Source organism: Salmo salar, chromosome ssa07 (assembly GCF_905237065.1).
Source record: "Salmo salar chromosome ssa07, Ssal_v3.1, whole genome shotgun sequence".
NCBI classification, from domain to species: Eukaryota; Metazoa; Chordata; class Actinopteri; order Salmoniformes; family Salmonidae; genus Salmo; species Salmo salar.
In genome coordinates this window covers 56,696,139-56,721,649 of record NC_059448.1, presented here as the reverse complement: position 1 = coordinate 56,721,649, position 25,511 = coordinate 56,696,139, and the positions used below count along the sequence as shown (strand labels likewise).

General features: G+C 41.2%; 1 protein-coding gene across 3 annotated transcripts; it reads left to right on the top strand.

Annotated features, from left to right (window-relative positions):
- Positions 1-1,589: 1,589 nt before the first annotated feature.
- Positions 1,590-24,617, top strand: LOC106590764 (N-acylneuraminate cytidylyltransferase). 3 transcript variants are annotated; one of them, XR_006770682.1, is made up of 9 exons: positions 1,590-2,157; positions 5,457-5,599; positions 6,514-6,669; positions 9,200-9,330; positions 9,709-9,803; positions 10,172-10,343; positions 12,349-12,514; positions 23,008-23,413; positions 23,454-24,617. XR_006770682.1 is itself a non-coding variant. In XM_045722342.1 (8 exons), exons 1-8 carry the CDS (start codon positions 1,937-1,939, stop codon positions 23,220-23,222), a joined length of 1,299 nt encoding a protein of 432 aa, XP_045578298.1. In that variant the 5' UTR covers positions 1,590-1,936; the 3' UTR covers positions 23,223-24,617. The 3 variants fall into 3 exon arrangements, 1 of the variants encoding a protein (XP_045578298.1); XR_006770683.1 differs by lacking the exon at positions 1,590-2,157 and adding an exon at positions 4,235-4,444; XM_045722342.1 differs by having other exon boundaries at positions 23,008-24,617.
- The last annotated feature ends 894 nt before the right edge of the window (positions 24,618-25,511 follow it).

Here is a 25,511-nt window from a genome sequence, read left to right as displayed (position 1 = left end):
TTGGTTAATTAGAATATACATACAATGCATCATCCAAATTGCATGATTGCCTATGCCTACACATACTGTAAGTGGCGAAAGGAACATTTTATATATTTTCAAACCTAAAACACCAATTAGGCCATTAGGCCTTATCATAAATCAGGCCATCATCAGTGTCAATCGTGAATGATAATTCTTCACATTTTACAGGTGAAACGGCCATGCTGCATGCAGCCAACCATTTAATCCCAATCAGTTTCATGGGAATATGCATTTAGAATTTCTTGAATGATGTAAGGGTGGCTAACTGGGCTAACTAATTGAATTTTAGAGCAGATGGAGTTAAACACAACCACAGCATGAGAAGAGAAAAAAAACAATTTCAGCACAATCATTCTAGATTGTCATAAGAAATGACATGGTATTTTTTTTATAACAGTAGCCTGACTGTATCATGCTATTACATTCGGTTTGTTATGTAAAATACTAATGAATCATTAAGTGATCTTGCGAGACATAGCACTGCACCAGCACCCCTGATTATAATGGTTGGATGACTTTGGAAGCTTCACCTAATCAAAGCTCTATGAACTAAGTGGTACAAATTATTTTACACCATTGCAGCCAGGTCCTGGTGATGTCCATGGTTCACAGAATTGTCAATTTAAAGATATTTAGCCAATTTATTCATCACAACATTTGGCTAACATTAGATAGTTAATGATTCGGCAGTCTCATCCAGATCATCATGGTATTTGTAGTTCTTTATGATAGCCACATTACCAGCTAGCATTAGCATTTCATTTTTGGGAGGTAAATACAGGCGAATATATTGATCAAAGTCACCTTGTCCTATCGAGATTCACACGGTTATCAAAATGTCATGCCAGGGTAAGCCTACATGAAACACAGCCCTTATTTGAAGTGTTTCTAAAATCCGCTATGGGAAAGATGAATGGGGGGAAAACGATTGGAACCGTTTCCTTGTTTGACCGCTAGGTTTTATGGGTATTATGACTTATACTGTGGTACTCTATTGATACCCTAGTCACTCTCTGGGAGTTTAGTCAGCAACACGTGACAGTGGAGTGCCCTGAGAGAGTTTGTAGGGGTGAGGGAATGGTTTGGGATTCCGCAGCACATCAAAGGCATATCAACAAGGCAGCATGGTGCATCGTCCAGAAACATACATCTCTTTTCCATAAAATATATGTTCGAATTTTCGAACCAGTTTTCATTGGGAAGGCGGATTAAGCGTTGTTTTTATTTTTATCAAAAAGCAATGACTTTTGCATGTGAAAACACATAATCCGACTCATTCCCCCACGTGCTTTATCTAGCCTAGGTTACGTCACTCTGGTTTTGAGCGGATTTTGCCGCGTTCATATACTAATCGGAACAAGGAAACTCTGACATTTCCGACTTGCTACCTGGTTGTAGTTATACACCTGTCACGTTCAACCGTTTAGCAAGTCGGACATTTTACAGTTTCCTACTTCCGACTGGCACATGAACACGGCATTTGAACCTGGCTCACGCCCGGGAGGCAGCCCGGTTACAAAATGAATGCAATCACGTTTTACCCAAAGTAAACTCCTCCGACCTGGGAAACCCGGGTCAGATGATAGAATCCCCTCATCGAAGCGCGATCATCGTTTTCTTGACATTGTCAGTTAACCCGTTGCCAGAGTAAATTCATTAAATAGTTCAATTGAACTTGTTACTATGGCAACAAAAGGAAGCGTTATTGAAATGACCTCAGAGTAAAGATAGCAGGTCTACGCCTAAGTATTTAGGTCTACGCCTAAATACGTAGCTAGCTAGTTACAGTGAGTTAGAACGCAAGAAGTTGCTAGATACTTCAGACGACTGCTATACATCGCTACCGCAATTAGCTACATTGAGACTACCGCCACGTCTTGACAAGACTCTTGTCTGCCTACTGATCCTTTCAATGGCTGCTGCTAAAAAACGTACTATATCGGGCATCGAAGATGTGAGAGACAGAAAAGCAAAGGTTATCAAAGACAGCGGTGAGAAGAGACACATCGCAGCCCTGATCCTCGCGAGGGGAGGCAGTAAGGGGATCCCCCTGAAGAATATCAAAGTTCTCGCCGGTGTCCCCCTCATTGGATGGGTTCTGAGAGCTGCAGTGGACTCCAAACAGTTTGACAGGTAATTCGGTTAAATCTTTGGTCAAATGTATTTCTTATCTAGCTACGGTATATGGACTTGCTCTGACGCTTTTGTTAATAGTAACGTTAGTTAGTTGCACCAAATGCATGTTACGTTCTTGTTTTGTGTACACTGATATTATTGTGATAGTGATAGTCAACGTTGCATATGATGATGCATCTGTCATAACCAGGGGAGAAAGTACAGTAAGACTTGCCAAACGTCAATACACTTGTTGGTGTTTTCAGGGGCGAAAATCTGATATCCACTTTGGAGGGGACAATTACATGACATTTTCTCAAGAGCAATTCCTGAGGGGGACACCAAAAGTAGTGCTGTAACACATAGCCTACATTGTAATATGGTAAATGTATATTGAGGAACCAAAGAAATAAGGTGTTTGCCGTACTCCTAACTACCGGTACCCAAAACTACACAACTAATCACAACAGCAATACCATTGCCTTTAACAAATCTTAGTTCAGTCACCAGTTTAAGTTGAGAGTGGGGGTATCCATGGCATTTTCCAATTATGTTCCTATTTTACAAGTCAAAAAAATGGAGAACCTTTCATAATGTTGCCAAACAAAGACTCAACAAACTTACCTGAGACTCCCTGTCTCTGGCAGTCTGTCCCTGCATATCTGTCCCCAACTCTGCTGTCTGTGTGCCATCTGTTGCCTGCTCTGCCTAATGACATCATTGTGAAACATTTCCATTAGAATTTCATTTCTTTCTTATGAACATTTTATCAACTAGTCTTTGAGATATTAGGCTACTAGGGTTCTTACTTTGTGTTTTGGTGTACTGAAAAATACTCTGATGTCCGTCTTTTATTTTTCTGCCATTTTTCTACCTGGCTGGCTGGCTGGCTACACACACACACAGTGTGTAGGTTATTTACAGTAGGAGATGGGCTTCTATCATCTTATCTTTTATCATTCTATTTGGGCTTCGATCTAAAAGGTAGCTAGCAAATGTGAAATGGATTAAAATGACAAGAGTTGACAGCTGTATGAGTTCACCATTTACACAACATGTGCTGCAACCTTTTGTAATTTTAATAGTTTGTTTCATATTGGCTGGCTTCCAACAATAGCTGAATTTGCAAAGCTAGCGAGCACCAATTCCGTTTCAGTGGTGTTTGCTATAATCTTTGCTACCCGGGTTAAATAAAGGTGAAATAAAATAAATAAATAAATAAAAGTTCCCTTGCGACAATTTAGCTTTTGCAACGAGACCATTAAATATATTTAAGACAATGGTAGAAGAGAGTGTAGTTCTGTTCAGTTTGGACTTCAGTTTATCGCTAACGTTATCGCAGGGACTTTGAAGCACTAACTTACATCATCTGCATGCTGATCTTGGAATAAATTGACGATAGCAAAGATTCCATCTTTGACGAGGCCACATAAATGGAATAGGTACTAGCTAGCTTAATAGTTCATATTTGCGCGCTAGCTCTGCATATTCAGCTAGTGTGTGTGCGCGATTGACTGGATTAACCTCACTTCAGTTACGTTCATTGAGTGCCTTTCAGACAGTAGATACGACCCCTCTGTTACCTTGCCAACTAAGGAACTGGCAGTGGATCAAAACATTGTGAGGCAAAGGGTGGGGGGGTCGCAATCTTTTGAAACTTAAAAACAGACTATTAAGTGTCTATAATCAGCACAATTGCTTTCATTGCGTATTATTAATATTATTTAAATTACATAGTTATGTTTCAGTGATATATTGGGGGGGACAAATCATATTTTTCCAAGGATGGGGGGGTCGTGTCCCCCCCGGGATTTCCGCCCCTGGGTGTTTTGTGTAACAGATGTCTCTCTTTCCATTCACCACTGTTTGGAGGTTGGAAATATGTTGCGTGTGGATGGGATTGTAAACGATCAGATGCAAACGTCATTGACTGGTTGTGTTTCTGCCACAATAAAAAGTAATACATTTTAAAAGTCAAATGACAAATCTTTATGACTAGGCCCACAGAGATGCTATTGAATTAATTGGGATTCTGGATCCACGGCCGGCACATCTAGAGCGGAAGTCTGACTAGTGCGGCATTTCCCGAGCTAAACTAACCAAGACGCACCCACAACAACACATAACACCTCACATTATTCTGCCCCAAAACAATGATTGCTATTCTATCCCTTTTAATTGAGCTTTTCACTTTCTGAAAAGAGAATATGTTTAAACTCAGGCAGCTTTTAGGGAAGCAATTATGTTGTTGAGTTAAGCAACGGATGAGTTGCCGGCTTCGTCGAGCCTCTGTCTGGATGGAAAGGTAACTTTTGAAACTGCCATGCTTAGATTCATAACGATGTCTAATATTTAATGATTTGCAAACAGTAACCGGTTCGTTGCAAACAAGACACTCTGGTTTGATATTGGAGAAATTTGGTAAGAATACTTATTCCTCTGTCCATTCTTCCCGGAAACTTCTATTTGCATTTTCCACCTTTCTTTTGAAACTTTTACAAAGAATTTTTTTTTGTTTCAAAAAAAATAGAGACATTAGTGATTTTAGCAGTGTAATCAGATTGAAAATATTAGGATATGTTATTGACATTATATAGCCTAGTAACCAGATGTGTTAAAATGAGTTTAATTTGTAGCGTAATCATGAATGGGGCCGCTATTATGTTCTGTTCTACCGACTATTAGCTGAGAAAAAAACTGTCCTTAAGGCCAAACCTATTGCCAACCCCTCCATTACACTATTCTAGTTTAGGGGGAAAGGAGGGGGACGGCAATTTTTTGTCTTGCCTAGGGCAGCAGAACGTCCAGAGACGGTCCTGTTAGGCCCATACATTGTTTTAGTACACGCATGTTCACACATAGGAGGTTCCAAACTGGGAAGAAATTACATCTACTTTAACTCCTGGTCATAACTATATGTAACCGATGTGAAATGGCTAGTTAGTTAGCGGTGGTGCGCGCTAATAGACTTGAAGTAGGGTTTCCCCTTGCATTGCAAGGGCCGCGGCTTTTGTGGCGCGATGGGTAACGATGCTTCGTGGGTGTCAGTTGTTGATGTGTGCAAGGGTCCCTGTTCGAGCCCAGGTTGGGGCGAAGAGAGGGACAGAACCTACACTCTTACATATACATTATTAACTGTTTGTTGTATAAATATGTATACCCATGTCAGATTCTTATTGAGAGAGTTTGTCTGAAAGTTAGTGTACTGTCTGAATGAACCCCCAGGTTTGGGCTTGGCCACACAAGACTGGATTGCACTTATGTAGCCTACTTGTTACAAAGCCTGAGGAATCAACTTATTCCGTTCTTTCTCCCAGTGTGTGGGTATCAACTGACCATGATGACATTGAGAAGGTGGCCAAGGCATGGGGAGCTCAGGTTCACCGCAGGAGCCCAGAGGTGTCCAAAGACTCCTCCAGCTCTCTCGACACCATCCAGGAATTCGTCCGATTAAACCCAGGTAGGGGGTGAACGTCAATTGTATTTCCTTGACTCCTCATGTCCTCATTCCTCCTCTCCTTGCCTCCTTCTCAAAATGCATTAGAGGAGGAGATCTGAGTGGAGGAACCTCAGATCTTCTGCTCCAATGTGCTTTGAGAAGGAGCCAAGGAGGGAGGCGTGAGGAATCAAGCTAGCTTGGCTAAGGCTCTGGGACGGCATGTATCAAGCATCTCAGAGTAGGAATACTGATCTGGGATCAGGTCCCCCCTGTCCATGTAGTCTTATTTGTTGTGATCTATGAGCTAAATCAGCACTCCAACTCCGAGACACTTGAACCATACGACCTCCAGGGCCGCAGAGCATGCTGCTGTTTTTCCTTCCTGCTTTTTAATCAGAACCTGAGAACACCAGTCTGGGAAACCAGGTGTGTGGTCTGACTCACCACTCTCCAGCCAATCAGTGACAGTTATTGTGCCCCCTGCACAGTTGTGCACCCCTGATCTTGCTCACATGATAATGCTCACATGCTGTTTTCTTTTAATTCAATTTCTAATACCATAACCCTAATTCCAACCCCAGGAAAGTGTTGCATATCAATCAGTCAATCACATTTGTTTATAAAGCCCCGTTTTATGTCAGCAGAAGTCACAAAGTGCTTATCCAGAAACCCAGCCTAAAACCCAAAAGAGTAAGCAATGCAGATGTAGAAGCACGTCTGGTATTAACAGAGTTTCAGGTGGTAGATTGTTGATAGAGTGAGAGCGGCTATAGTCAATCCATGAATAGGGGGCTATCCAAATGAAGTGGGACCTACTCCATACATACAGATGTCAACAGTAACCATGTAGATTTATTCATGTCATATCATATGTGGCTACCTGATTAAATAATGGATAAATCAAATATATTTTGTGTTGTGTTGTCCTCCTCCAGAGGTGGATGTGATCTGTCACATCCAGGCCACGTCTCCCTGCCTGCACCCCTTCCACCTGAAGGAGGCCCTGGAGATGATCACCAAGCAGGGCTTCACGTCCGTCTTCTCTGTGGTCCGAGAACACCACTTCCGCTGGCAGGAGGTGATGAAAGGAGGTACAGGATAGCCATGTGTTATGTTTAGGACCGTACACTTATTATCAGTTAACTGGAGAGGTTCCAACAAACTTAATGTACAGGTCTGTCAGGAGATCTGAAGGGTCAGTCCCTTCACTTGTCCTTTAAACTGCTGCACAAGTTTCCTAAGCATGACTAAGCAGACACAGATACAAGGAATGAGTATCAGGGTGGGAGAGTGAGAGAGGCTATTATCTTGTATCTAGTTCCTCTTCTGCTTGACCCGCACCCTGTGAACAAACCATAAGCACATCACAACTTAATGACACAAAACAACAATTCTCATTGTCAGACAGTTTACAGAACATGCCAGCCTTGAGAAAGAACACAATGTGTACAGCATATAACATTTTCTCTACACTGCCTGAGGAAAAACTGTCCATCACTTTATAAGTAGGGTCAGGAGTTTGTCCTGACCATGTGACCAAAGCCAGGAAAAACTCTAGTGCCGTAGATGTTTTGTGTTTGAAAACACCTACCCATCATATCTTGATGTAAGATGCTAATGCTCAATGATAAAGGATTGTGTTTATAAGAGCGTCTGCTAAATGACTAACATGTACAGTTGAAGTTGGAAGTTTACATACACTTAGGTTGGAGTCATTAAAACTCATTTTTCAACCACTCCACAAATTTCTTGTTAACAAACTATAGTTTTGGCAAGTCGGTTAGGACATCTACTTTGTGCATGACACAAGTAATTTTTCCAACAATTGTTTACAGACAGATTATTTCACTTATAATTCACTGTATCACAATTCCAGTGGGTCAGAAGTTTACATACACTAAGTTGACTGTGCTGTTAAACAGCTTGGAAAATTCCAGAAAATGATGTCATGGCTTTAGAAGCTTCTGATAGGCTAATTGACATAATTTGAGTCAATTGGAGGTGTACCTGCGGATGTATTTCAAGGCCTACCTTCAAACTCAGTGCCTCTTTGCTTGACATCATGGGAATATAAAAAGAAATCAGCCATGACCTCAGAAAAAAAATTCTAGACCTCCACAAGTCTGCTTCATCCTTGGGAGCAATTTCCAAATGCCTGACGGTACCACGCTCATCTATACAAACAATAGTACGCAAGTATAAACACCATGGGACCACGCAGCTGTCATACCGCTCAGGAAGGAGACGCTTTCTGTCTCCTAGAGATGAATGTACTATGGTGCGAAAAGTGCAAATCAATCCCAGAACAACAGTAAAGGACCTTGTGAAGATGCTGGAGGAAACATGTACAAAAGTATCTATATTCACAGTAAAACGAGTCCTATATCGACATAACCTGAAAGGCCACTCAGCAAGGAAGAAGCCACTGCTCCAAAACCGCCATAAAAAAGCCAGACTATGGTTTGCAACTGCACATGGGGACAAAGATCGTATTTTTTGGAGAAATGTCCTCTGGTCTGATGAAACAAAAATAGAACTGTTTGGCCATATTTTGTGTTTGAAAACACCTACCCATCATATCTTGATGTAAGATGCTAATGCTCAATGATAATCGATTGTGTTTATAAGATCGTCTGCTAAATGACTAACATATACAGTTGAAATACCATAAACCTAAACCCAACCCTAGGAAAGTTATGTTATGTTTGGAGGAAAAAGGGGGAGGCTTGCAAGCCGAAGAACACCATCCAAACCGTGAAGCACAGGGGTGGCAGCATCATGTTGTGGGGGTGCTTTGCTGCAGGAGGGACTGGTTCACTTCACAAAATAGATGGCATCATGAGGTAGGAAAATTATTTTGATATATTGAAACATCATCTCAAGACATCAGTCAGTAAGTTAAAGCTTGGTTGTAAATGGGTCTTCCAAATGGACAATGACCCCAAGCATACTTCCAAAGTTGTGGCAAAAAGACTTAAGGACAATGAAGTCAAGGTATTGGAGTGGCCATCACAAAGCCCTGACCTCAATCCCATAGAAAATTTGTGGGCAGAACTGAAAAAGCTTGTGCCAGGAGGCCTACAAACCTGACTCAGTTACACCAGCTCTGTCAGGAGGAATGGGCCAAAATTCACACAATTTATTGTGGGAAGCTTGTGGAAGGCTACCCGAAACGTTTGACCCAAGTTAAACAATTTAAAGGCAATGCTACCAGATACTAATTGAGTGTATGTAAACTTCTAACCCACTGGGAATGTGATGAAAGAAATTCTAGCTGAAATAAATCATTCTCTCTACTATTATTCTGACATTTCACATTCTTAAAATAAAGTGATCCTAACTGACCTAAGACAGGGTCTTTTTACTTGGATTAAATGTCAGGAATTGTGAAAAACGGAGTTTAAATGTATTTGGCTAAGGTGTATGTAAACTTCCAACTGTAAATATAGTACCTTTCACAAGCACATTACATGGAAGTAACTCCATCCACCACTAATCACTGTGTATCACAATAGAGAGAAGTGGGGTTTTTAGACAAATTAGTTTTTCTCCTGACCAGGAAGTCGTCTGGTTTCTAGTTATGACCTATAACATTGATTATGTGTTCTCTCTCCTGTTCAGGTAGTGTAGCCACCCAGCCTCTGAACTTAGACCCGTCTAACAGGCCCCGGAGACAGGACTGGGATGGAGAGCTGTGTGAGAACGGATCTTTCTACATTTATACCAGAGCGATGATAGAGAGAGGCCTGCAGGTAACTGGCACTATACCCCATCAGGGCCCATAGTCACAAAGCGTTTCAGGATAGGAGTGCTGGTCTAGGATCAGTTTTCCCTTTTCAATCATTATGAATACGTCTATATGGACAGGGAGGACCTGATCCTAGATCAGCAGCCCTACTCTAAGACGCTTTATGAATACAGGTCCTGATGTGTATGTCTGTTGCTGGTGGTGAACACTATTCCTCTCAGGGGATCAATAACGTTTATTCATTCAGTGGATCTGAGCCTGACTAGAAACAACATACACACTGAGAGATGGACTGATCTGTGATACTACTAGATATTCTATTGTCAACTGGTGTTGTTTTAAATGCTAATAGAAATGCCCTTTGTGTTGTTGTCTTTCTCAGGGGGGGAAGTGGGCTTATTATGAGATGCTGCCAGAGTACAGTGTGGATATTGATGTGGATATCGACTGGCCCGTTGCAGAACAGAGAGTACTGAGGTAGTCTGAAATCATTGACCTAGAATTTCAAGTTCACACTCTGTTCAAGTTATTCACTCTGAACCATTCTCTCTCTCTCTCTCTCTCTCTCTCTCTCTCTCTCTCTCTCTCTCAGAAAGTGTTTATTTGAATGCACTTGAAATATAATTAGATTTTGTGGTAAAGCAACACAATGAACAATGCTGTAACACAGAGGAGTGGTTGTCCAAATGTATTTCCCTGTGTGTGTTGTACCTCTCCAGGTTTGGTTACTTTGGTCTGGACAAGCCTGAGGTGTATTTCCCTGTGTGTGTTGTACCTCTCCAGGTTTGGTTACTTTGGTCTGGACAAGCCTGAGGTGTATTTCCCTGTGTGTTGTTCCTCTCCAGGTTTGGTTACTTTGGCCTGGACAAGCCTGAGGTGGTGCGTCTGCTGCTGTGTAAAGTCTCAGGCTGTCTGACTGACGGCCGCGTCCTCATCTCTGTCTCTGGAGAGGAGATGGTCTCAGTCAACACCAGAGATACTATGGGTATCCGCATGCTGCAGAGAGAGGGAGTGGAGGTACAGATACTGTACATACAGAACAAACACACTGCAGAGAGAGGGAGTGGAGGTACAGATACTGTACATACAGAACAAACACACTGCAGAGAGAGGGAGTGGAGGTACAGATACTGTACATACAGAACAAACACACTGCAGAGAGAGGGAGTGGAGGTACAGATACTGTACATACAGAACAAACACACTGCAGAGAGAGGGAGTGGAGGTACAGATACTGTACATACAGAACAAACACACTGCAGAGAGAGGGGGTGGAGGTACAGATACTGTACATACAGAACAAACACTGACACACACACACACACACACTCACTGTAGAGAGAGGGAGTAGAGATAAAGATACTTTTTTACAACGACTGCTACCACAAATGAATGTATTGTCTATGTTGTAATGTCTATGTTGTAATGTCTATGTTGTAATGTCTATGAATGTCTTGGTATTGTAGTGTTATGTGTATTGTCTATGTTGTAATGTCTGTTGTAATAGGAATTTCCAGGTGAACAAAAAGGAGAGCAGTCATTGGTAAAGTCAATCAAAAATCATTCTGGTTCATTAAAGTTGCAACAGGGAGACAGACACCTCCAGTCCATAAGCAGAGAAAATGTATCTTGGGAGACAGACCCTTTCTATCCTAATCAGACAGCACCACATGTTCTGTAAACACCAGCCTCTTGGAGACAGACCCTTTCTATCCTAATCAGACAGCACCACATGTTCTGTAAACACCAGCCTCTTGGAGACAGACCCTTTCTATCCTAATCAGACAGCACCACATGTTCTGTAAACACCAGCTTCTTGGAGACAGACCCTTTCTATCCTAATCAGACAGCACCACATGTTCTGTAAACACCAGCCTCTTGGAGACAGACCCTTTCTATCCTAATCAGACAGCACCACATGTTCTGTAAACACCAGCCCGGAGGCTTGTGGGAAGACAAAACAAAAGGCGGTGACTTGTCCAGCTGCTACAGAATCAACAGTGTTCACACAATGTCAATATAATACAACAGTGAATAGTCAGTGTGTCCTCAGACCTGGTACATCCAGTCTGGTGTTAATCACTATCAACAGATAAGACAATAATCCATAACATTCACTATCAACCTGCACCTTGAATGTGTCACGATTCCTACCGACGGTGGCGCCCCCTCCTGCTCGGGTGGTGCTCGGCGGTCGTCGTCACCGGCCTATTAGCTACCACCGATTCCCTTTTTGTTTTTCCCTTTTTTTATGTTTTCTCACCTGCCCTGAGTTAGTCATTAAGAGGGCTATTTAGTTCAGCTGGTCCGCTCCCTATTGTGCGGGATTGTCTTTCTGTGTGTCGACTGCGTTTTGTTCGACTGCTTGTCGAGTGTATTTTCCCTGTTGTTGGGAAACCTTTTATTTTGTGCTTGTGGTTTATTAAAATTACCACACAGTGTTCGCTGCTTCCTGCGCTTCTTTCCGCCACACAACAGACAAGCCGTTACAGAATGTTACAAACAGAACACTGGGAATGATTTGTATTACAGAACTCTAAATACTGTATGTTAAACATTGTGTTAATCCCTCTGAACTGAATATGAACTAATATTTCCTCATTACACTCAGTCTGTACAATACATAGAAAACAGCTCCCGTAGAAAACAGAGCTCCCGTAGAAAACAGAGCTCCCGTAGAGAAAACACAGAGCTCCCGTAGAGAAAACACAGAGCTCCCGTAGAGAAAACACAGAGCTCCCGTAGAGAAAACACAGAGCTCCCGTAGAGAAAACACAGAGCTCCCGTAGAGAAAACACAGAGCTCCCGTAGAGAAAACACAGAGCTCCCGTAGAAAACAGCTCCCGGAGAAAACAGAGCTCCCGTAGAGAAAACACAGAGCTCCCGTAGAGAAAACACAGAGCTCCCGTAGAGAAAACACAGAGCTCCCGTAGAGAAAACACAGAGCTCACGTAGAGAAAACACAGAGCTCACGTAGAGAAAACACAGAGTATAAACATTTGTTTTATTCTGTCTCCTCCAGGTGATCTTGATCTCATCCAGTGAGGACCCTGTGACCAAGGCCCTGGCTGACAAGCTGTCCCAGAGGACAGGCTGCGAGGTCAGGCAGCTGGGCAAGGACATCCAGGGTGAGGTCAAAGCCATGATGGACGACAAGGATCTGGACTGGAAGGAGGTCGCCTATATGGGTAAACTCACTGTTCTTTTCAATTAACAATATACAACTACTACTGCTACTACAAATAGTACTACTATTACTAATTCATTTTAGTTTTATACTACAGTTTGTAATATAGTGGAATCTCAAGGTTCTTAACCTTCTATTTTGAGTAATAGTTGTGCGTTCATGTCAATCAAAACGTATGAAGGTATTTATTTGGAGCCCTTCTGAGATGGAAATCAAATCAAATGTTATTTTGTCACATGCGCCAAATACAACAGGTGTAACCTTACAGGGAAATTATTACATACAAGCCCTTAACCAACTATGCAGTTATAATATAAGAAATTAAAGTAACAAATAATTAAAGAACAGCAGTAAAATAACAATAGCGAGGCTATATAGAGGGGTACCGGTACAGGGGCACCGGTTAGTCGAGGTAATTGAGGTAATATGTACATGTAGGTAGAGTTATTAAAGTGACTATGCATAGATAATATCAGAGTAGCAGCGGCGTAAAAGAGGGGGGGAGAGGGCAATGCACATAGTCTGGGTAGACATTTGATTAGATGTTCAGAAGTCTTATGGCTTGGGGGTAGAAGCTGTTTAGAAGCCTCTTGGACCTTAACTTGGCGCTCCGGTCCTGCTTGCCGTGCAGTAGCAGAGAGAACAGTCTATGACTAGGCTGGCTGGAGTCTTTGACAATATTTAGGGCCTTCCTCTGACACCACCTGGTATATTGGGGCGGCAGGTAGCCTAGTGGTTAGAGCGTTGGACTTGTAATCGAATCCCCGAGCTGACAAGGTAAAAATCTGTCGTTCTGCCCCTGAACAAGGCAGTTAACCCAATGTTCCTAGGCTGTCATTGAAAATAAGAATTTGTTCTTAACTGACTTGCCTAGTTAAATAAAGGTAAAATAAAATAAAAAATAGAGGTCCTGGATGGCAGGAAGCTTAGCCCCAGTGATGTACTGGGCCGTACGCACTACCCTCTGTAGTGCCTTGCGGTTGGAGGCGGTCAGTTGCCATACCAGGCAGTGATGCTCTTGATGGTGCAGCTGTAAAACCTTTTGAGGATCTGAGGACCCATGCCAAATCTTTTCAGTCTCCTGAGGGGGAATAGGTTTTGTTGTGCCCTCTTCACGACTGTCTTGGTGTGCTTGGACCATGTTAGTTTGTTGGTGATGTGAACGCCAAGGAACTTGAAGCTCTCAACCTGCTCCACTACAGCCCGTTGATGAGAATGGGGGCATGCTCGGTCCTCCTTTTGCTGTAGTCCACAATCATCTCCTTTGTTTTGATCACGTTGAGGGAGAGGTTGTTGTCCTGGCACCACACGGCCAGGTCCCTAAACTCCTCCCTATAGGCTGTCTCATCGTTGTCGGTGATCAGGCCTACCACTGTTGTGTCATCGGCAAACTTAATGATGGTGTTGGAGTCGTGCCTGGCCGTGCAGTCATAAGTAAATAGGGAGTACAGGAGGGGACTGGGCACTTACCCCTGAGGGGCCCCCGTGTTGAGGATCAGCGTGGCGGATGTGTTGCTACCTACTCTTACCACATGGGGGCAGCCCGTCAGGAAGTCCAGGATCCAGTTGCAGAGGGAGGTGTTTAGTCCCGGGGTCTTTGAGGGTACTATGGTGTTGAACGCTGAGCTGTAGTCAATGAATAGCATTCTCACATAGGTGTTCCTTTTGCCCAGGTGGCAAAGGGCAGAGTGGAGTGCAATAGAGATTGCATCATGTGTGCATCTGTTGGGGTGGTATGCAAATTGGAGTGGGTCTAGGGTTTCTGGGATAATGGTGTTGATGTGAGCCATGACCAGCCTTTCAAAGCACTTCATGGCTACAGACGTGAGTGCTACGGGTCGGTAGTCATTTAGGCAGGTTACCTTAGTGTTCTTGGGCACAGGGACTATGGTGGTCTGCTAGAAATATGTTTGTATTACAGACTCAGACAGGGAGAGGTTGAAAATGTCAGGTATAATAGGCTAGATATCTCTCAGGAATGTGACCATAGCAGCGGTGTTTGATAACCACGTATCAATGAAACTATCAGACAGTAAATGTCAACAGTGAAGTTTGAACCAGAACCTGATTGTGATTGTCAAGGTGACCATACTATGCCTTGTTATGGAACAGTATCTCCTCATTCCCTGTTTCCCACCTCCTTATCTTTCTCCTCTCACCCCTCCATTTCTCTCCTCTCACCCCTCCATTTCTCTCCTCTCACCCCTCCATTTCTCTCCTCTCACCCCTCCATTTCTCTCCTCTCACCCCTCCATTTCTCTCCTCTCACCCCTCCATTTCTCTCCTCTCACCCCTCCATTTCTCTCCTCTCACCCCTCCATTTCTCTCCTCTCACTCCCACATTTCTCTCCTCTCACCCCTCCATTTCTCTCCTCTCACTCCCACATTTCTCTCCTCTCACCCCTCCATTTCTCTCCTCTCACCCCTCCATTTCTCTCCTCTCACCCCTCCATTTCTCTCCTCTCACTCCCACATTTCTCTCCTCTCACCCCTCCATTTCTCTCCTCTCACCCCTCCATTTCTCTCCTCTCACCCCTCCATTTCTCTCCTCTCACCCCTCCATTTCTCTCCTCTCACTCCCACATTTCTCTCCTCTCACCCCTCCATTTCTCTCCTCTCACCCTTCCATTTCTCTCCTCTCACTCCCACATTTCTCTCCTCTCACCCCTCCATTTCTCTCCTCTCACTCCCACATTTCTCTCCTCTCACTCCCACATTTCTCTCCTCTCACTCCCACATTTCTCTCCTCTCACCCCTCTCCTCTCACCCCTCCATTTCTCTCCTCTCACCCCCTCCTTATCTCTCCTCTCACCCCTCCATTTCTCTCCTCTCACCCCTCCTTATCTCTCCTCTCACCCCTCCTTATCTCTCTTTTTTTATTTTTTATTAATTGTGTCACAAGGGCAATACAATCATAAAAATAACATTACACTTTTTCCCCTTTATTATTTACACACCATTCCACCCATTCGGTGTCGGTGTGATCGTTCCCTTTCTTTGGCAGTAGAGAGATTAGTATGCTCATGAAAAAAAACCTTGTCGATGGCCGAATGAATTTACTCCAATAATACCGGCCCTAAAATGCCCCAAAAATGTAGTAACAGCTCAGGTGGAATGCCCAGATCCACAGATTGCTTCTCCTCTGATACAGGCAAATCAAGATTATCTAAAAACTGCATTTGTCTGGTTCAAACTGGATAGAAGATGTATATAACTCCTGGTAAAAAGACTGAAATGTTGCATTAATTTCCTGTGGATCAGAAAGTAAGCCTTTAACTGGGGATTAAATAGATTCTATAGAAGTACAAGATTCACGTTGTTTCAATTTTAAGGCTAGAAGCCTGCTTGGTTTGCTCCCATTAAAATGATAGTTCTGCCTCACTCTATGCATGATGAACTCAGCTCTCCTCCTTAATAAATCATTCAGTTCCAGTTTAACCACCCTCAAATCCTTTCTGACATTATTTGAGTAATTCCTTTTCAGGTTTTGTTGAAGTGATTTAGATTTTTTTCTCCAATAACTTGATTCTGTGATTCCTAGCTTTATTGAGGTGAGATACAAAAGAAGATAAGTCTGTGATTAACCCTTTAGTAGCCATCCATGTAAACCTTGGGTCCTCTACAGAGTCCTTGTTTTTTGCTAAGAATGTAAATAGAAATTTAGCCATGAACAATTGGATGTGTAGAAGGGTCGTATCAAAACGCCAACGTTTTGTTTTATTTACCTTAAAGCTCACATCCACTTGGGTAACCAGGGGATTATGATCTGAAAGCGTCGCAGGCAATATTTGTATTGGAGTGACGTACATACTAAAAATGTGCGTGAGAATAGAAAACAATCAATTCAAGAGTATGATTTGTGATCTGCAGAAAAACAGGTATAATCTTTGATGCCCGGATTCTGAACTCACCACATAGAACTCACCAAATAGCTCCTCTATTAGTAAGGAGAGACAGGGAGAAACTGTCTGATTAAATAGAGTATCTATTAGTAAGGAGAGACAGGGAGAAACTGTCTGATTAAATAGAGTATCTATTAGTAAGGAGAGACAGGGAGAAACTGTCTGATTAAATAGAGTATCTATTAGTAAGGAGAGACAGGGAGAAACTGTCTGATTAAATAGAGTATCTATTAGTAAGGAGAGACAGGGGGAAACTGTCTGATTAAATAGCTCCTCTATTAGTAAGGAGAGACAGGGAGAAACTGTCTGATTAAATAGAGTATCTATTAGTAAGGAGAGACAGGGGGAAACTGTCTGATTAAATAGAGTATCTATTAGTAAGGAGAGACAGGGGGAAACTGTCTGATTAAATAGAGTATCTATTAGTAAGGAGAGACAGGGAGAAACTGTCTGATTAAATAGAGTATCTATTAGTAAGGAGAGACAGGGGGAAACTGTCTGATTAAATAGAGTATCTATTAGTAAGGAGAGACAGGGAGAAACTGTCTGATTAAATAGAGTATCTATTAGTAAGGAGAGACAGGGGGAAACTGTCTGATTAAATAGAGTATCTATTAGTAAGGAGAGACAGGGGGAAACTGTCTGATTAAATAGAGTATCTATTAGTAAGGAGAGACAGGGGAGAAACTGTCTGATTAAATAGAGTATCTATTAGTAAGGAGAGACAGGGGGAAACTGTCTGATTAAATAGAGTATCTATTAGTAAGGAGAGACAGGGAGAAACTGTCTGATTAAATAGAGTATCTATTAGTAAGGAGAGACAGGGAGAAACTGTCTGATTAAATAGAGTATCTATTAGTAAGGAGAGACAGGGAGAAACTGTCTGATTAAATAGAGTATCTATTAGTAAGGAGAGACAGGGAGAAACTGTCTGATTAAATAGAGTATCTATTAGTAAGGAGAGACAGGGAGAAACTGTCTGATTAAATAGAGTATCTATTAGTAAGGAGAGACAGGGGAGAAACTGTCTGATTAAATAGAGTATCTATTAGTAAGGAGAGACAGGGAGAAACTGTCTGATTAAATAGAGTATCTATTAGTAAGGAGAGACAGGGAGAAACTGTCTGATTAAATAGAGTATCTATTAGTAAGGAGAGACAGGGAGAAACTGTCTGATTAAATAGAGTATCTATTAGTAAGGAGAGACAGGGGGAAACTGTCTGATTAAATAGAGTATCTATTAGTAAGGAGAGACAGGGGAGAAACTGTCTGATTAAATAGAGTATCTATTAGTAAGGAGAGACAGGGAGAAACTGTCTGATTAAATAGAGTATCTATTAGTAAGGAGAGACAGGGAGAAACTGTCTGATTAAATAGAGTATCTATTAGTAAGGAGAGACAGGGGGAAACTGTCTGATTAAATAGAGTATCTATTAGTAAGGAGAGACAGGGGGAAACTGTCTGATTAAATAGAGTATCTATTAGTAAGGAGAGACAGGGAGAAACTGTCTGATTAAATAGAGTATCTATTAGTAAGGAGAGACAGGGGAGAAACTGTCTGATTAAATAGAGTATCTATTAGTAAGGAGAGACAGGGAGAAACTGTCTGATTAAATAGAGTATCTATTAGTAAGGAGAGACAGGGAGAAACTGTCTGATTAAATAGAGTATCTATTAGTAAGGAGAGACAGGGAGAAACTGTCTGATTAAATAGAGTATCTATTAGTAAGGAGAGACAGGGAGAAACTGTCTGATTAAATAGAGTATCTATTAGTAAGGAGAGACAGGGAGAAACTGTCTGATTAAATAGAGTATCTATTAGTAAGGAGAGACAGGGAGAAACTGTCTGATTAAATAGAGTATCTATTAGTAAGGAGAGACAGGGAGAAACTGTCTGATTAAATAGAGTATCTATTAGTAAGGAGAGACAGGGAGAAACTGTCTGATTAAATAGAGTATCTATTAGTAAGGAGAGACAGGGAGAAACTGTCTGATTAAATAGAGTATCTATTAGTAAGGAGAGACAGGGAGAAACTGTCTGATTAAATAGAGTATCTATTAGTAAGGAGAGACAGGGAGAAACTGTCTGATTAAATAGAGTATCTATTAGTAAGGAGAGACAGGGAGAAACTGTCTGATTAAATAGAGTATCTATTAGTAAGGAGAGACAGGGAGAAACTGTCTGATTAAATAGAGTATCTATTAGTAAGGAGAGACAGGGAGAAACTGTCTGATTAAATAGAGTATCTATTAGTAAGGAGAGACAGGGAGAAACTGTCTGATTAAATAGAGTATCTATTAGTAAGGAGAGACAGGGAGAAACTGTCTGATTAAATAGAGTATCTATTAGTAAGGAGAGACAGGGGAGAAACTGTCTGATTAAATAGAGTATCTATTAGTAAGGAGAGACAGGGGAGAAACTGTCTGATTAAATAGAGTATCTATTAGTAAGGAGAGACAGGGGAGAAACTGTCTGATTAAATAGAGTATCTATTAGTAAGGAGAGACAGGGAGAAACTGTCTGATTAAATAGAGTATCTATTAGTAAGGAGAGACAGGGAGAAACTGTCTGATTAAATAGAGTATCTATTAGTAAGGAGAGACAGGGGGAAACTGTCTGATTAAATAGAGTATCTATTAGTAAGGAGAGACAGGGAGAAACTGTCTGATTAAATAGAGTATCTATTAGTAAGGAGAGACAGGGAGAAACTGTCTGATTAAATAGAGTATCTATTAGTAAGGAGAGACAGGGGAGAAACTGTCTGATTAAATAGAGTATCTATTAGTAAGGAGAGACAGGGAGAAACTGTCTGATTAAATAGAGTATCTATTAGTAAGGAGAGACAGGGAGAAACTGTCTGATTAAATAGAGTATCTATTAGTAAGGAGAGACAGGGAGAAACTGTCTGATTAAATAGAGTATCTATTAGTAAGGAGAGACAGGGAGAAACTGTCTGATTAAATAGAGTATCTATTAGTAAGGAGAGACAGGGAGAAACTGTCTGATTAAATAGAGTATCTATTAGTAAGGAGAGACAGGGAGAAACTGTCTGATTAAATAGAGTATCTATTAGTAAGGAGAGACAGGGAGAAACTGTCTGATTAAATAGAGTATCTATTAGTAAGGAGAGACAGGGAGAAACTGTCTGATTAAATAGAGTATCTATTAGTAAGGAGAGACAGGGGGAAACTGTCTGATTAAATAGAGTATCTATTAGTAAGGAGAGACAGGGAGAAACTGTCTGATTAAATAGAGTATCTATTAGTAAGGAGAGACAGGGAGAAACTGTCTGATTAAATAGAGTATCTATTAGTAAGGAGAGACAGGGAGAAACTGTCTGATTAAATAGAGTATCTATTAGTAAGGAGAGACAGGGGGAAACTGTCTGATTAAATAGAGTATCTATTAGTAAGGAGAGACAGGGAGAAACTGTCTGATTAAATAGAGTATCTATTAGTAAGGAGAGACAGGGAGAAACTGTCTGATTAAATAGAGTATCTATTAGTAAGGAGAGACAGGGAGAAACTGTCTGATTAAATAGAGTATCTATTAGTAAGGAGAGACAGGGAGAAACTGTCTGATTAAATAGAGTATCTATTAGTAAGGAGAGACAGGGAGAAACTGTCTGATTAAATAGAGTATCTATTAGTAAGGAGAGACAGGGGGAAACTGTCTGATTAAATAGAGTATCTATTAGTAAGGAGAGACAGGGAGAAACTGTCTGATTAAATAGAGTATCTATTAGTAAGGAGAGACAGGGAGAAACTGTCTGATTAAATAGAGTATCTATTAGTAAGGAGAGACAGGGAGAAACTGTCTGATTAAATAGAGTATCTATTAGTAAGGAGAGACAGGGAGAAACTGTCTGATTAAATAGAGTATCTATTAGTAAGGAGAGACAGGGAGAAACTGTCTGATTAAATAGAGTATCTATTAGTAAGGAGAGACAGGGAGAAACTGTCTGATTAAATAGAGTATCTATTAGTAAGGAGAGACAGGGAGAAACTGTCTGATTAAATAGAGTATCTATTAGTAAGGAGAGACAGGGAGAAACTGTCTGATTAAATAGAGTATCTATTAGTAAGGAGAGACAGGGAGAAACTGTCTGATTAAATAGAGTATCTATTAGTAAGGAGAGACAGGGAGAAACTGTCTGATTAAATAGAGTATCTATTAGTAAGGAGAGACAGGGAGAAACTGTCTGATTAAATAGAGTATCTATTAGTAAGGAGAGACAGGGAGAAACTGTCTGATTAAATAGAGTATCTATTAGTAAGGAGAGACAGGGAGAAACTGTCTGATTAAATAGAGTATCTATTAGTAAGGAGAGACAGGGAGAAACTGTCTGATTAAATAGAGTATCTATTAGTAAGGAGAGACAGGGAGAAACTGTCTGATTAAATAGAGTATCTATTAGTAAGGAGAGACAGGGAGAAACTGTCTGATTAAATAGAGTATCTATTAGTAAGGAGAGACAGGGAGAAACTGTCTGATTAAATAGAGTATCTATTAGTAAGGAGAGACAGGGAGAAACTGTCTGATTAAATAGAGTATCTATTAGTAAGGAGAGACAGGGAGAAACTGTCTGATTAAATAGAGTATCTATTAGTAAGGAGAGACAGGGAGAAACTGTCTGATTAAATAGAGTATCTATTAGTAAGGAGAGACAGGGAGAAACTGTCTGATTAAATAGAGTATCTATTAGTAAGGAGAGACAGGGAGAAACTGTCTGATTAAATAGAGTATCTATTAGTAAGGAGAGACAGGGAGAAACTGTCTGATTAAATAGAGTATCTATTAGTAAGGAGAGACAGGGAGAAACTGTCTGATTAAATAGAGTATCTATTAGTAAGGAGAGACAGGGAGAAACTGTCTGATTAAATAGAGTATCTATTAGTAAGGAGAGACAGGGAGAAACTGTCTGATTAAATAGAGTATCTATTAGTAAGGAGAGACAGGGAGAAACTGTCTGATTAAATAGAGTATCTATTAGTAAGGAGAGACAGGGAGAAACTGTCTGATTAAATAGAGTATCTATTAGTAAGGAGAGACAGGGAGAAACTGTCTGATTAAATAGAGTATCTATTAGTAAGGAGAGACAGGGGAGAAACTGTCTGATTAAATAGAGCCTCTATTAGTAAGGAGAGACAGGGGAGAAACTGTCTGATTAAATAGAGTATCTATTAGTAAGGAGAGACAGGGAGAAACTGTCTGATTAAATAGAGTATCTATTAGTAAGGAGAGACGGGGAGAAACTATTTTGTATATTTTATTCAGAGTCCAGTTTTGGTTAAGTGATCATTTGTAAAGTGGCTCTCTATTTCCCCTCTGCGTGTATACTAGACTACCACTGTAGAAAACTACTGACATTGTTCGGAGTTAATTTGCATGCCACCGCCAGTTACTGAATATTTATGGTTAAGGTGAGAAAGTAGGTGCCAGCAGTCAAATCCTGGAGAATTTGGGATTCAATTTCAACTGAGTAACATTTCTCTGATTTCCCAAAGCCCAAAATGGGAAACTATTCATGAAATATATATTTATATTATTTCCTTAAATCATCCCGTATTTTTCCTTGATTTTTTTTCATGTTATGTTGATGCAACATACTAATCAAATCGAACTTTTTTTCACATGCACCGAATTCAAGTGTAGACCTTACCGTGAAATGCTTACTTACGAGCCCTTAACCAACAATGCAGTTCAAGGAGTTAAGAAAATATTTACCAAATAAACTAAAGTTAAAAATAATAAAAATTTACAAAATAAAATAACATTAATGAGGCTATATACAGGGGGTACAGGAGTCAATGTGCGGGGGTACAGGTTAGTGGAGGTAATTTGTACATGTACATGTAGGTGGGGGGTAAAGTGACTATGCATAGATAATAAACAGCGAGTTGCAGCAGTGTACAAAACAAATGGGGGGGTGTCAATGTAAATAATGTGGTAGCCATTTGATTAATTGTTGAGCAGTCTTATGGCTTGGGGGTAGAAGCTGTTAAGGAGCCTTTTGGTCCTAGATTTGGCGCTCCGGTACCGCTTGCCATGCGGTAGCAGAGAGAACACTCTATGACTTGGGTAACTGGTCATTGACAATTTTTTGGGCCTTTCCTCTTTCCTTTAGTATATAGGTCCTGGATGGCAGGAAGCTTGGCCCCAGTGATGTACTGGGCCGTACGCACTACCCTCTGTAGCACTTTACGTTCAGATGCAGAGCAGTTCCCATACCAGGTGGTGATGCAACCGGTCACGATGCTCTCGATGGTGCAGCTGTAGAACGTTTTGAGGATCTGGGGACCCATGCCAAATCTTTTCATTCTGCTGAGGGGGAAAAGGTGTTGTCGTGCCCTCTTTACGACTGTCATGGTGTGTTTGGACCATGATAGTTTGTTGGTGATATGGACACCAAGGAACTTGAAACTCTCGACCCGCTCCACTACAGCCCCGTCAATGTTAATGGTGGCCTGTTCGGCCCGCCTTTTCCTGTAGTCCACGATCAGCTCATTCTTAGAATACTTCCATAACCACCTTCTAAATTAAAACTAATCTCACACCTCCATTTCATCCCTCCATCTCTCCCTCCTACAGGTAATGATGCTCCAGATGTTGACTGTCTGAACCTGGCTGGGCTGAGTGCAGTACCCCGGGACGCCCCAGTGGTGGCGATCAATGCTGCTAAATACTCCTGCCACAGTGCTGCAGGCCAGGGGGCTGTGAGGGAGTTTTCTGAACACATCCTGCTGCTCAAGAAGAAGGCCAAGTCTCAGATGGAACAGGACCGCATCCACAGAAATACATTCTAAATGCTAGAATGTTCTAAAGTCACAGAGATCCATTCTAAACTCTAGAATGTGTTCTAAAGTCACAGAGATCCATTCTAAACTCTAGAATGTGTTCTGAAGTCACAGAGATCCATTCTAAACTCTAGAATGTGTTCTAAAGTCACAGAGATCCATTCTAAACTCTAGAATGTGTTCTAAAGTCACAGAGATCCATTCTAAACCCTAGAATGTATTTCTGTTACTTTAGAACACATTCTAAACTCTAGAATGTGTTCTAAAGTCACAGAGATCCATTCTACATTTCTAGAATGTGTTCTAAAGTCGCAGAGATCCATTCTAAACTTTAGAATGTGTTCTAAAGCGGTCATGGGCAAACTTTTTGTCTCAAGGGCCCAACAGGATTTTTGGGGACTGATTTGTTTGTCGAAATCAATTTCTGGGCCGGAAAAAGGGCAGTTATTTAAAAAAATATAGGTCCATTATAATGTCTACATACTTTCTATCTAGTTTTAAACCATTACCTTGAGTGTTTTTTTTACCCAGAATAATAATTTCCCGACAAAAAACATTCTCATTCTAAACTTCACATGTAAACTGGAAGAGTTGCATTCTCAATTGCATACTCCTCGCACCCACTCTCCCCGTCTCCTTCTCTTCCCTCTGACCTTCTCCTCCAATGGTTTTTGAGAAGGAGACGAGGACTTGAGGAATATGCAATTGAGAACATCCCCTTGTCATTCATTGTCATGTAAAAAATTAGTTGACAAGAAAGCAGTAACAGACTAACACTCAGGATATTGTATTCTAAACTACATTCTATCAATCAGACAAAGTGACAAAGCTTATTGTCATCTCTCTACTTTCTCTGGAGTTCTAGAAAGAAGCATATTTACTCACTTTCATGCACTTGGCTCAGGCTGAAATGTTTTTTACAGGTTGTCAGGTCAGTGTAGTTTGGGTTTTATATCACTACATGTTGTGTTGACAAATACAGTATGTACTTTTTTAATTGTCTTTGTTTTAATGAAATTAAGTATATACACTGAGTGTACAAAACATTATGAACACCTCTCTCTTTGACATACTGTAGACTGACCAGGTGAAAGCTATGATCCCTTATTGATGTCACTTGTTAAATCCATCAGTGTAGATGAAGGGGAGGAAACAGGTTTAAAACATTTTAATATCTATATTAGGAAGGTATTATTAATGTTTTATACACTCAGTGAATATGTGTGTGTATATATAGTTTTTTTAATGTATGTTCTTTATATGTCTTAGAATGTAGTAGGACATTGGTTTGAGTTGCTTTGACATTCTTGTTGGTTTTGTTTACTATTGTCCTGTATTTTCCTGCAGTTTGTTTGTTAAATGTTATATGATGTTCTCATGAATAGAAAGAAAACTAGATACATATATTGTGTCATGGAGTCATTATCTAATGGGACAGTTGACATACACTTTTTCACCACCAGTGGACAGCCTAACACCTCAGTTGAAGGAAACCCATTGGACAGCCTAACACCTCAGTTGAAGGAAACCCATTGGACAGCCTAACACCTCAGTTGAAGGAAACCCATTGGACAGCCTAACACCTCAGTTGAAGGAAACCCATTGGACAGCCTAACACCTCAGTTGAAGGAAACCATTGGACAGCCTAACACCTCAGTTGAAGGAAACCATTGGACAGCCTAACACCTCAGTTGAAGGAAACCCATTGGACGGCCTAACACCTCAGTTGAAGGAAACCCATTGGACGGCCTAACACCTCAGTTGAAGGAAACCCACTGGACAGCCTAACGCCTCAGTTGAAGGAAACCCATTGGACGGCCTAACACCTCAGTTGAAGGAAACCCACTGGACAGCCTAACGCCTCAGTTGAAGGAAACCCATTGGACGGCCTAACGCCTCAGTTGAAGGAAACCCATTGGACAGCCTAACACCTCAGTTGAAGGAAACCCATTGGACAGCCTAACACCTCAGTTGAAGGAAACCCATTGGACAGCCTAACGCCTCAGTTGAAGGAAACCCATTGGACAGCCTAATGCCTCAGTTGAAGGAAACCCATTGGACGGCCTAACGTCTCATTTGAAGGACAGACAGGGATTTCAATTGCATACTCCTCGCTTCCTCTCCTCTTACCAAAACCCATTTGATGAGAAAGCCAGAAGTCCCACCTCCTCTAACCTTCTCCTTCAATGGGTTTTGAGAAGGAGTATGCAATTGAGATCTTCCCAGGGATGACAAAATGCCCCTGGTCATTAGTGAGTTTAAGTCAGAACTGGTATAATTAAATATCCACAGTAGGGG